The sequence below is a fragment of the Hippocampus comes genome, unplaced genomic scaffold (genome assembly GCF_001891065.2).
Source record: "Hippocampus comes isolate QL1 unplaced genomic scaffold, H_comes_QL1_v1.1 scaffold39, whole genome shotgun sequence".
In the NCBI taxonomy this organism is placed as follows: domain Eukaryota; kingdom Metazoa; phylum Chordata; class Actinopteri; order Syngnathiformes; family Syngnathidae; genus Hippocampus; species Hippocampus comes.
This window is the reverse complement of record NW_017842054.1, coordinates 892,973-904,662: the sequence shown is the minus strand read 5'-3', so window position 1 is coordinate 904,662 and position 11,690 is coordinate 892,973. Positions and strand designations below refer to the sequence as shown.

The 11,690-nt window shown below is 50.5% G+C and overlaps 1 protein-coding gene across 1 annotated transcript in view; it reads right to left on the bottom strand.

Moving 5' to 3' along the window:
- LOC109509978 (inactive phospholipase D5-like) overlaps window positions 1-10,999 on the bottom strand; it is a 13,600-nt gene extending 2,601 nt beyond the window's left edge. Inside the window, exons 1-6 of the mRNA XM_019859951.1 lie at window positions 10,796-10,999; window positions 3,976-4,112; window positions 2,539-2,725; window positions 1,117-1,225; window positions 760-887; window positions 252-494 (exon numbers count right to left, since the gene is read on the bottom strand). Coding sequence (XP_019715510.1) covers window positions 252-494; window positions 760-887; window positions 1,117-1,225; window positions 2,539-2,725; window positions 3,976-4,112; window positions 10,796-10,801 — 810 coding nt within the window. The 5' untranslated portion in view covers window positions 10,802-10,999. The remainder of the gene's footprint in view (window positions 1-251; window positions 495-759; window positions 888-1,116; window positions 1,226-2,538; window positions 2,726-3,975; window positions 4,113-10,795) is intronic.
- Window positions 11,000-11,690: the final 691 nt, after the last annotated feature.

Below are 11,690 nucleotides of genomic sequence, written 5' to 3'. Positions count from 1 at the left end.
CCTCATCTCGGCCCATTCTTTTGATTCATCCCATCCCCGGTGCTAACCTCATCTCGTCCTCCGTGTCATCTCATGTCACCCTTCGTCCCCTTCTCCGTTTCCTCTCATCCCATTCTCCATCTTCTCTCCCCCATCCTCCCTCTTCCCAATCCAAGCCGTCTCATCTTCTTTTTACCCTTCATCCCATCTCATATCCGCTTTCATCTCATCTCATTCTCCGCTCCTCCGCCATCCCTTGCTCCATTTCAATCCCAGATCCAATAATCTCCTCCTCCTCCTCCCATTTCCTCACTTACGGAGACATATGCTCGGGCCTTGGTGCCGTTTAGGGCGAGCTCCAGAGGCGAGTCCTTGTTGAAGATGGCGAAGAGGCGTTTGGACCAGAAGGAGGGGATGAAGTCCTTGTACTGGAGCCCCCAGTAGATGTTGAACACCCTGTGGAGGTCCAGAGCCAGACAGCTGCAGTTGTACACCAACACACCCAGCTCCTTCCTCTGGTGAGCACAATCACACACCACGCGTGCTTGTGTCCATGGGGATCATATTCAGGCGCTAAAGCAACTGCAAAATCACGTGCAAGAAATGAGCTTTTTTCAGGCGTAACGTTTGGGGACCGGCGCTTAGCTTCACGGCCGGTTTTAAAATCTTTCAAATCATTGCGACCATCGCATCCATCGGACCGCCCTTCGTTCATCCGGTTTTTCACCCAAGATCAGAACATTTGAGCACGCCGGAGAGTGCGCTGTGCGTATTCCATACTGTGGCCAAGGATCTCCAGTCCATGCTGCCGCTGCCGACGTAGAAGTGTCTCCTGTCCACCACCCAGAAGGACGAGTGGAGGCGACCTTTGGTCAGCGCCGTCGTGTTCACGTAGTGCACCTCGGCGCCTGCAAACGCACGGAGGAAGTCAGAGAAGGTGGACAGCGAATTCCCCGGGCCCCGCGGCAAAGTGCCAAGAGCCCCTACGAGAGAGACGTTGCCGTGAGAGCAAAGGCGTCCCCGTCCCCATTGCGACTGTAAGCGAGTTTGTGAACTGCTGCAAGTGGGGCAGGGACGATGCAACCCGAGAGGACATCTGCGCCGAGACGGCCCCCCCGCCAGAACTTAAACGCTGACCGTGTGCGGCGAGCGTCTTGAGCTCCGCCGAGTCCACGATCCCGCTTGAGACCTTGAGCTGGATTTTCTGGGACTTGAGCGCCTGCAGCCTGGACAGCAGAAGTCCGCCCTGTGTGGCAGACACACATGCAAAAATACTGGCCCCGGTTGCTTGTTCGAGATTTAATCAGGGTACACGCTAACCAAGTGTTAACAGCATCTGAACTTCTTTTTTAAAATGCGACAGACCCCACATATGACGAGGAAGAAGAAAAAAAGAGCAACAGGTCCATGGTAGTACCAAGACCGACCTGTGAGAGGCGGCGAGGTGCCATGGGGAAGCATGACTGCCAGATAAAGAAGAAGACTTGTAGAAGACGAATGAGAAGAACTTTGGCAAATTGTTGCCTCGTCTATGGTTTGCAAATTTTTCTCCTGATCATTTTTATTGCAGTTATGGTCAGCAACACGCCGTTGCTCGTTTGTTGTGTCCGACACCGGCGCCAGCTTCGGCCTGACGCTTTTATGATCGGCGAGCCTCAGTTTCAATCACAATTCGTGGCTCGGCCCGACCGACTTCACATGAGAATTTGTCTTTGTCGATGTCAAACAGATTTCCCATGAACGATTGTTTGCAAGTGTTTTCCGATCTGACTGAGGAGGGGAAAAAAATCCCTTTTAACACGTCCCACGCCGCAGAATAATTTCGAGACATGCGATCATCAGGACTTTGCTGACTTTGATCTCAATGGAGAGAAAATGCTCCAGATTGGTGAGATTGTCGTAAGTACCTCGCTGAATCTGCACACATTTCGGGAATTTTGCAACCCTAACAGTTGAGAAAAAAAATCCCTTTTAACACGTCCCACGCCGCAGAATAATTTCGAGACATGCGATCATCAGGACTTTGCTGACTTTGATCTCAATGGAGAGAAAATGCTCCAGATTGGTGAGATTGTCGTAAGTACCTCGCTGAATCTGCACACATTTCGGGAATTTTGCAACCCTAACAGTTGAGTTAATGCAGCTCATTAATCAGCAAAACGGTTGCCGACGTGTACCTACACACACACACACACACACTTCCACGCAGCTGTGGTGCTAGAGGCTAAAAGGCCATTTGCTTTTCTTGTTGTGAAGCCTCTGAGGAGGAGCCATTACCTTCTCATCTAATGAACAGCCTTTTTGGACGGGTGCGTGCGTCAGAAGCTTTCGAGCCAAGTCGAGATCGGTTCGTCAGATCGCAAACCCGAAATGAGGAGCGCATTTAATGCAGCCGCAACAGCTGTGGATACTTCCATCTCGCGTGAGAATGACCTTGGAAATTGTCCAAATTGGAAGCATTCGGGAAATTGAGCGTGAGCCGAGCTCACCGAACCGGAGACGAAATGTCGACCCGATGATGGCTCAATTCGAATAAGTCGAGCCCGATAGCTTTTGTACCTGTCTCGCCGCTGGCTGTAAGCTGGACTCGTATTCGGAGGAGTTGAGGAGCCACAGCGGCGAAACGATCTCCACCACGCGGACGGCCCGATCCAGGAGGCCGAAAAGCCCCGCCGAGAGCGGGAGGTGGGACGCGGTGCTGTTGGAGAAGGAGACGTCTTCCGGGATGTTCTCCACCACAACGGCTCTGAGGAAGCAATCGCCAAGAGGTCACGCCCGTGGAAAATTCATCCCGAGTCGTTTGCTCGCGTGTGTTCCGTCTCCAGCGGAGACGATTCACAAACAAATGAGACAAATTAGCGGGAAACATCAACGTATCTCCACATCTCTTCCGCCGGGAAAGGCGATGACACATCATCAGCGGATGATTTTACGCCGCGTCAGGAAAAACGGACAAACAAGGTGCGACCGCATAACAACACCGGCCCGAGCTTGATTCCAGATGATGTCACATTAGAGGTGCGTCGACCGTTCATGAAGAAAAACGATTGCCGGCCTCCATTTATACCGACGGGAGGCGAGCGGGAGGCGCTGAGACGTGCAGATTGTTCCGGCGCCCCAGCGGGGGGAACAAATTGATGATGCAGTACAGCAGAAGCTAATTGAGCTCACGCCTGCAGGCAAATGCGGAGGAGTCGCGACCAATCCCGAGCAATGTGGCGCCCTCTTGTCACCCTTGCTGGCACGCGTGACGTTTCCACCCCAGTTTGATCTACAAACGGGACGCCAGACCATCGCCACACACACACACACACACACACACACACACACACACACACACACACACACACACACACACACACACACACACACACACCGAGTCACCTAAAGACAACACAGAGTGGCGTCCAGATCCCTGCGCTCAATGTCCCCGTCCTTGACAGGCCTCTCGACAGTCCGCAGCTGCACTGGGCGGCCGCCAAATGGAACGTCTGCACTCGGCGGCGTTCATGAGGTGTTAAAAGCAACACGGGAGATTTGGGCCTCCTTTTTGCACGGCAGCTCGGAGAGCAAGAGTAACCGCCAGACGCGTTTGACAGCGTCTCGTAGGGTCCAACTCAGCGCAATGTCCCAAGCAATGCGCGCTCAGAAGGGGATTGGGTTGCACTGCAGAGGAGGGGCAAAATTCAAGGAAACGACCTCTGCACTGTGAGGCACATCCGCCTCACAGTGCAGAGGGCGTGGTTTAGATTCCGCTGTGGAGTTTGCATGTTCTCCCCGTGCCGACGTGGCTTTTCTCCGGGTACTCCGCTTTCCTCCCACATTCCCAAAACATGCACGGCAGGTTTATGGAACCGGTTCAGGGTGTCCCCCTCCCCGCCGACTGCCCAAAGACAGCTGGGAGAGGCTTCGGCATGCCTCCGACTCTCGTGAGGATAAAGCAACTCAGATCATGGATGGATGAATTCAAAATGCAAAGACATGTCGGCCTCCCACCTGCAGTCCCGGCTGCAGTTGTCCTCCGTGATGCCGTCCTCGTCCTCGCCCCAAATGTCCACGGCCGAGAAGATGAGCGCCACAAGCACGGCGAAGCAGCACAGCAGGGCAAAGACCACGATGCACTTTTGCTGAGACTAAGAAAAAAAAAAAAAGACAAAAGACAACATTGATTTTCCAGGCTGCTTTTCGCAATTCAAAAAGAAAAGAGAGGCCGAAGTGCCTTAACCTTGACTTCCACGAGTCAGACTCCAGATTGAAAGCACGGCTCAGCCTGGTCACACAATAACACGGACGCGCGCTTGCTTCACACCAAAAGAACACGAAGCTCAGCGAGGAATCCGACCACGGGACGTCCTAACTGCTGCACACGTGATCAACTGGAAATCCTTTTTAAGGGTGGACACTTCCCGTCGAGGACCCAAGGATGATTCGTGGGAAGTAAAAGCAGATTTTCAAGTGCATCAGTTGAACAATTCTCGATCAAAAATGCCGCTTCATCTAAATACTTTTTGGGTTCGTGTTCTAGAATGAGCACACTTTGTTCCTGTAAATTCCCCGATGACGTCAGCATTTTTTTTCCCCGTTCTCTGCTCGGTTGGCCGCAGCAAAACCCGTGACGGCCGTCCACGAAGCAAAGCGACTCATCGTTAACGTCTATAAATCTTGATTCTCTCTGTGCCAGATATCCGTGGCGCAGTTGCGTGTCGTTGTCTCGTATGGATGGTCTTGAGAGGTGCATTCACTGAAGGCCCGTCCGTGTTCGCAAATGGACACTTTTAGTTCCGAGGCTGTCAGTTGGTCTCCCCGCACATCCCGCCTGCTTGTTCTTTTGGATTTGACCTTCCCCGCCAGCCATCTGCAAGCTTCCCGCTGGCGAGCGCAGCAACCTTGCTCGCCCTTTGGCTTCCCCAAAAATAGTGAAGTGAAGAAACGATGCATTTCTGCACATTAAAGCCTGATAAATGTGTCAGAGGTCCAATTATAGTGCAGTACTGCTGGGGGCTGAGGAAGGCGCTGGGGTGGGGGTGGGGGGGCGCTGACTGATTTTACAGCACAACACGAGTCGAAACAACAATGCGCTGCTTTTAAAATGAGGCACATTTGTCCAAGCTTGCAGCGAAAGCACAGCATCGCTTCCACAACAGTTTCGGCAACGCACGGTACGGACTCACTTCAAAGGATGGATACAGTCCACGATTAGTTAAGGGGATGTGATCTCACAAAAATCCATTCTTATTTCTAAGTATTCATCCTGTATTCGGCTGGGATGTCAAAAGTCAGTATTTGCCTTCATTTGAGATAGTTCTATGAAATGAAGGTGCACCCACTTCCGTTTTTTATGGCAAATTCTCCAATTTGTGGCCAATATCCAAGTGTTTCCAAAACTTTAAGGCACATATATTACAGTCGAAAAATCTCACAGAAAACCAACAAACAAAAATGGAGGAGAAGGGGCAGTAAAACAGGCCAAAATTTCAAACGTCAGCGGTTGAGGGAGGCCAAGAGACGAGTTACATACTCGTCTCTTGCTCCGTGTAGTGAAAAGAAATGCCACACCCCAAGTGAAGCGTGACCTTAACAATTTTGCCAAACTTTAGTATGAGTATTCCCCCTACCCCCGCCCCGCACCCTGCACCCCTCACACACTCACATACCCACACACACAAACACAAAACACATCCACAAAATAACTTCACTCCCAGAAGTGCACGTTGAGTGACAGGAAAACAACATCACAGAATGCTGTCAAGCATGTAATTTGCTGACGAGATATATTGTGTGTGCGTGTGTGTGTGTGTGTGCGTGTGTGTGTGTGTGTGTGTGCGCGGGCGTGTGTGTGTGTGTGTGCATGCTGGCATTGCGGTTCACTCCCAATAAATTATTTTCTCTGTGCATTTGAATCACGTTTGTCTCTGTTTTGCGTCTCGAAGAATGCCCGCGTCCTATCTCCAATCTTCTCTTCTCTCCTGCATACATGAAATCACGCACGCGACCAATTTAAGCAAATAAAAGTCCAATACAAAGCAGCATTTTCATCTTCTCTCGGCGTACCGAATTTCAGTTTTTCACTTCCTGAAGGGTGGCTGTTCCATTCGATTGAACCGGAATTATGATATCTGCGACGCGTCCGTGATTAGCTTGGGGCACTTCAGACTCTCATTGCTGCTGCTGCTGCTGCTGCGGCTGCTGCTGAGGAAATGAAATGAAATGTGTGTGTGTGTGTGTGTGCGCGCGTTCGCGTATGTGTCTGTCTGCAATACTCAGCTGTAGAAAGGCTCAGTGGGCACTCAGGTGATGGACATGCAAAGGAAAGCAGACCGACACAGTGAATATTGAGCCGCGGCTGGATAAAACTCTCTCTGGCAGGACGGGACGATCACCTGTCGACGCTGCGTTTGGCCTGTTACCTTGCGGGGACTTTACACACTCGTGTTGGTGCAGTGTGAAAAGCTTCCTAGCTGCCGCGCGAGGCTAAGCTAGCTCAGCGGCTTCAGGTTGCTGGCCTCGTGTACACCAGACTGCAAAGTGGTTCCATTTCCCAATGGTTTTATTTCAATGTGGCACTCTAACAAGCAGCCGCCGGGCGACCTCAGCAGAGGTCATCTTTTCATGTCGTTCTCCGACAGTCGGAAGAGGCATCCCGAGCGTTCTGGCCTTCCTCAAGCACACTCGCGGCTGCTTTACAAGAGGAAGTGGCCATACGGCGTGTTTACAGAGATGTTCGATGGTCCGACGAGTCCGACGGCGTGACGCTGTTTACAAAGCGGCTGACGATGAAGTTCAGTCAGCGTCTGGACCGCGGCCCGTTTTCCACCTCTGCCTAATGTGATCAAACTGTCGTCTTTCCTGGCGTGACACGGTGAGCACATCTGCGTTCAAGTCTGGAATCGGCGACGCCCGCTTCGAGCCTATATGATGACTTTGGAATATTTTCCACTGTAAATCACAGCTCGGTTCGGAGCTCGTCCGCTATCTTTTTTGTTTCTCGTCTGCCTTGTCCAGGCCGACTTTGTTCAAAGTCTTTTTGACTTCTCAAGAAAACGGGCCCGCTTTGATGCCAAGCGGTGCCGCTCCGCCCCCACTTTCAGCCGCTCTCTCTATGAGAAATCACATCTACAATTTGGCCCGTGACGAGATTGAGTTCTCTCCAAACAAAATCAATAGATCCCTGATAGAGCCGTGTCAACTGCAATGGGGCCTGAGCCCCACCGTAAACCCACCCGGTCACCCGAGTAGGACCGCAACGTTTATTTCAGCGTTGTTGCATCTGTGAAATACAACCAACCTGCCATTTTGCAACACTGACAAAATGACGCACTTGACAAAAAATGTGCTCGTGTCACTATCGAGATGTTGAGGTAAATCAGTCACACCACCAACCTGCAAAATGAACTAACAGCACATCAGTGACTGACTGGCGACCAATCGGCTGCGCTGGACTCCCGCTCCCTCGTGAGCCTCGTGAGGACAAGCGCCACGTTCAGAAAATGGAGGGATGACCTGCGATTGTGAGGCACTTGTAGCCACATAGGAGGCCAAACTCCCCGAAGCGCTGACTCTTGCGGAAGAGCAGCCCATGTTTTTGCCAACTCCTGCATTTTTCCCATGACGTTGGCAACAATGCCAGCAGGCGGTTGGATCACGTTCCTTCTAATGCAAACGGATGTTTAATTACCTCCACTCAGGCAATATACTGAAGGTGTGTGTCTGGGGGAAGGAAGGGAGGGGGTGTACCAGGGCTCGAAATAAGCGGATTTCCATCGCAGTCCATGAGGCTAAATCAGCATTTTGCGCCTCATCAAAACACATTGAACAGCAAAACTGAGAATGAATCGCCGAGACGCTCCCAAAAAGCTTCGCCGGAGCCCAAAGTAGGAAGCGGCAGTGCAGGCAAGCTCGAAGCTTGGTGCTACACAAGCTAGTGAACAAGGAGCTTCGGCAGCCTACTGCTGCTGCTTTTCAACGGGGTGCGTCGTCGCTCCGAGGTCATCGCCTGCGTGGCGGCGAATAAAGCGCACTTCACACAAGTATGGATGTGCCAAAGAAGAGCGCAAGGTGCAAGGTACCGCCTACAGTCCCTAAGATGCGATGGCAGGGACCAAACAACTCATTGGAAAATGACGGGGAAAATGGAGCTGAGATTCGAAGCCAGAAACTGCGAGGCAAACAGATGTGGCGAAACCACGAGGCTACTGTGCCACCCTGATGTGAAACATAAACATGCAAATTCATCTTTTTATGAGGTTGACTTGTAAAATTGTAGCTCGTTTGCTCCTTGCCTGAGGTGATTTGTGACCCCAAGGTATGAGTGTTTATGTGTGTGCGTGTGTTGCAGCCGCATCCAGAAATATGTCAAGACAAGCAATTTTCTCCACTCTTCGAGTCATGTCTATATATTTGATTTGTGACCCCCCCCCCGCCCCCCCCATAACTATTTCATGCCAGCAGTGCAGCGGTCGGGGTTCCGCTGAGTTTCTTCCACACTCGCGCTACACTAGAAGCAGCTCACAACAGCAGCGATCGCTTGATGTTGTAATTACGACCCTGGAAACGAAACGCCTCATCAGACTATAAATGTGTGAACATTAAAAACGAGACGGCGCAATGAGCAAATGCACGAGGCGTCTTTTTGAGGGAGGCGTTTATTTGTCTGAAAGGTCCCACGCCTCACTGGCAACGTAAGATGGTCGCCGGTGGCTTCACTTCTCTCAAAGTTAGTCCATTCATGAATACGTCTGTGGTTGGGAGTGGACGCCCCCCACCGCCAAGTGGATGCCCGGGATACCGCCCCCCTTTATCCTCCCCAACACACACACACACACACACACACACACACACACACACACACACACACACACACACACACACACACACACACACACACACACACACACACTTTGCATGCTACTAATGGGCCTTTTCCAGTAAGTTGCTCCAAACCGTTTGGGCCTTTTCCCAAATGTAAACACGCCTCCAGTAGACTTTGATCTTTAATATAGCTTGTGATGTATTTTTCAGATGGCCCAGGAGCCAGTCGTCTGGTTGCCATGGACACTGTTTCAGGTGTTTCAGGCGCCGCTCACTTCACTCTGCCAACTCCCGCATCTGTGTGTAGAATGTGTGTATGTCTACCACTGAGTAGCATTAAGGGTGTGCGTGTGTGTGTATATGTGTGTGCGCGAGCAGAATTACAAAAGGATCTTTCCCTCCTCTCTGTTCACCATCGCTATGACGACCCTTCTAGCAGACGGATGCCACGAACGGAGTGGACGCACTTGTGACGGCCAGTTCGACCCACAAGAGTTGTTGGCGTCGAGGATTGACCTCCGTGGGGTCGAGCTAGCCTTGAAACAGCACACAGAAGACGAGATGAGAAGGAAGAAGGACCACATTGACAAAGAGTTGCCCGCAAATGTTGCATCACTGATTTCAAATGGAAAGTCATCACATGACTTTTGACTTGTCTCAACCACAGCATAAAGTCATTTTTGTCAAGCATAGGAGGTGCCGTGTTTTTCTGCACTCTTGTGGTCAAATGAAGTGCCTGACAGCACAAGTATAACATTTACAACACGCACGCACACACGCACGCACACACAAAAACATCCTGATCAAAAAACACACGTATAAAAAAAAAAAACCTCTCAAAGACACCAAATTTAATCTCACGCACAGCAAAAATACTCTCACACTTGCAAAAAAAAACTAGTCAGGAAAAAAAAAAATCTGTCATACGTTCATACCACAAAACCTGTTGCTCACTAAAAATTCACCTGCACACCTAATGACCTCACACACACACACACACACACACACACACACACACACACACACACACACACACACACACACACACACACACACTCAATGACACAAAAAGCTCACTCACAAACCAAATGAAAACCCTCAAGCTCACACAAAAACCTCTCACACTTAAAAATTCACACTTCAAAAAAATTTCAGCCCCACGCCCTCCCAAAAAAACAAACAAATAAAAAAACGGTTATACACACACGTGGCCACAAAGAAATCTCTCGCGTTCGCCAAATACTCAGCCCATCAAAAAAGCTCTCATGTTCACACATTCTATACAAAAAGCAAAAAACTTGACCACGTTCCCATTTGAATTGTTTGTTGTCACTTAAACAACACTAGTAATCGGTCGGAATTCAAATCAGGAAGTCAACGCTTCCGGCCCTGCCGACTGAACATATCTTAGTAGTTTGTGGCGTTCCACAAGGTTCCATTCTCAGCCCCCTTTGCTTTATAAAATTGATCAATTCATTTTTGACTCCAGCTGATTCAAGGTCTCTCCATCATGTTCTTTCTGACAGCATGATCAATGAACATGAGTTCCAGCTGCACAATGGGATACGTTGCGAGGAAGTACAATGGACTTTCCGAAGCGACGTCCAGGGAATAACATTTTCCCACCTTGAAATAGAGGATGATAACAATCACCAATAAACAACAGCAAATTATTGGCTCACCCGTCGACAAATAGTCACTTGTTTGTCGGCAACGCAACTTTTCCACGATAATTCTCCTTTGTTCCTGGGACAAGAAGGTCCCGTTGCCCATCGGTTCCCCGTGGCCACACGTTTCCCTCCATGTCACCAAATGTAGCCGTACACAATCGGCGGGAATCGATGACGTACTTGCATTGATATGATAACTCACTTAGCAACGAGCATTACTGCCCCCTACAGGACCGGAGGCAACTTTTCTAGCGTCCCGTACTCTCGTGTACGCCAGCCGCAGGAACCGCGGAAGCACGCATGTTCCACTCACGTCGTTTGTAGCTCTCAAAGCTCACCTTCATGATGCGTCCCTCGCTCGCGGCTGATGAGAGGAAGTCTATCGCTATGGCTATCTATCTATCTGTGTCCACATCTGCCTACTTTCTTCATTTCTCCTTCCCTTGCGCCTCTTCTCGTGTCTCTGTCTGCGCATCGTGTTGGTGCACCTCTTTCTAACTCTCCCGCTTCCTCCTCCCATTCTTCCTCCCTCCATCCCTTCCTCCACCCTCAGCCTTCTCTCTCTCTCTCTCTCTCTCACACACTCTCCACCTCCTAATAGAAAGCTCACATTTCTCTCCCTTCTCCCTCATGGACGCTGGAAGTAGGAGGGAAAGGGAGAAAAAATAGAAGGTCTGGCTCATGCCTCCCTCTTGTCTCCTCTCATTGTATCCTTAGGAGTGTGCGTGCGTGCGTGTGCGTGTTGGGGCGTGCGTGCGCGCGTGCGTGTGCTGTGAATGTTCACATTTGCTCCCAAGTGCTGCCAAAGGTTGCAGGTGCAACATTTCCAAATGTTTTGCATTATCGAGCCTGGTGTTGGCACCGATTTCATCGCGTCAGCACAGACGTGTGCCCATCGCACGCACACGCACACGCACACACGCTCGAAGATATCCTGTTTCTTTCCGCTCTTCATGAAAGATGGTGAGCGCTGCTGTGTGGTATTTCAGACCCTTGAAATGCGTCCACATTGACTTTCAATTGCCGGGCAGATGCAGAGTGAAGTGGAGGCCGGTCCTTTTGGCAGCCGTGCACCTTCAGGAGGCGCTGTTGTGAAAAAAGACGCTGGCAATGGGACCGAGCAAAGCCGGTCAGCGAAACGTGAAATGCTGTATTAGGATGGGATGAAAAAAATTAATCAATTTTGTTTGTGAAAAAAATAGGATAAGACTTCATGTGATAACTTTTTGAATA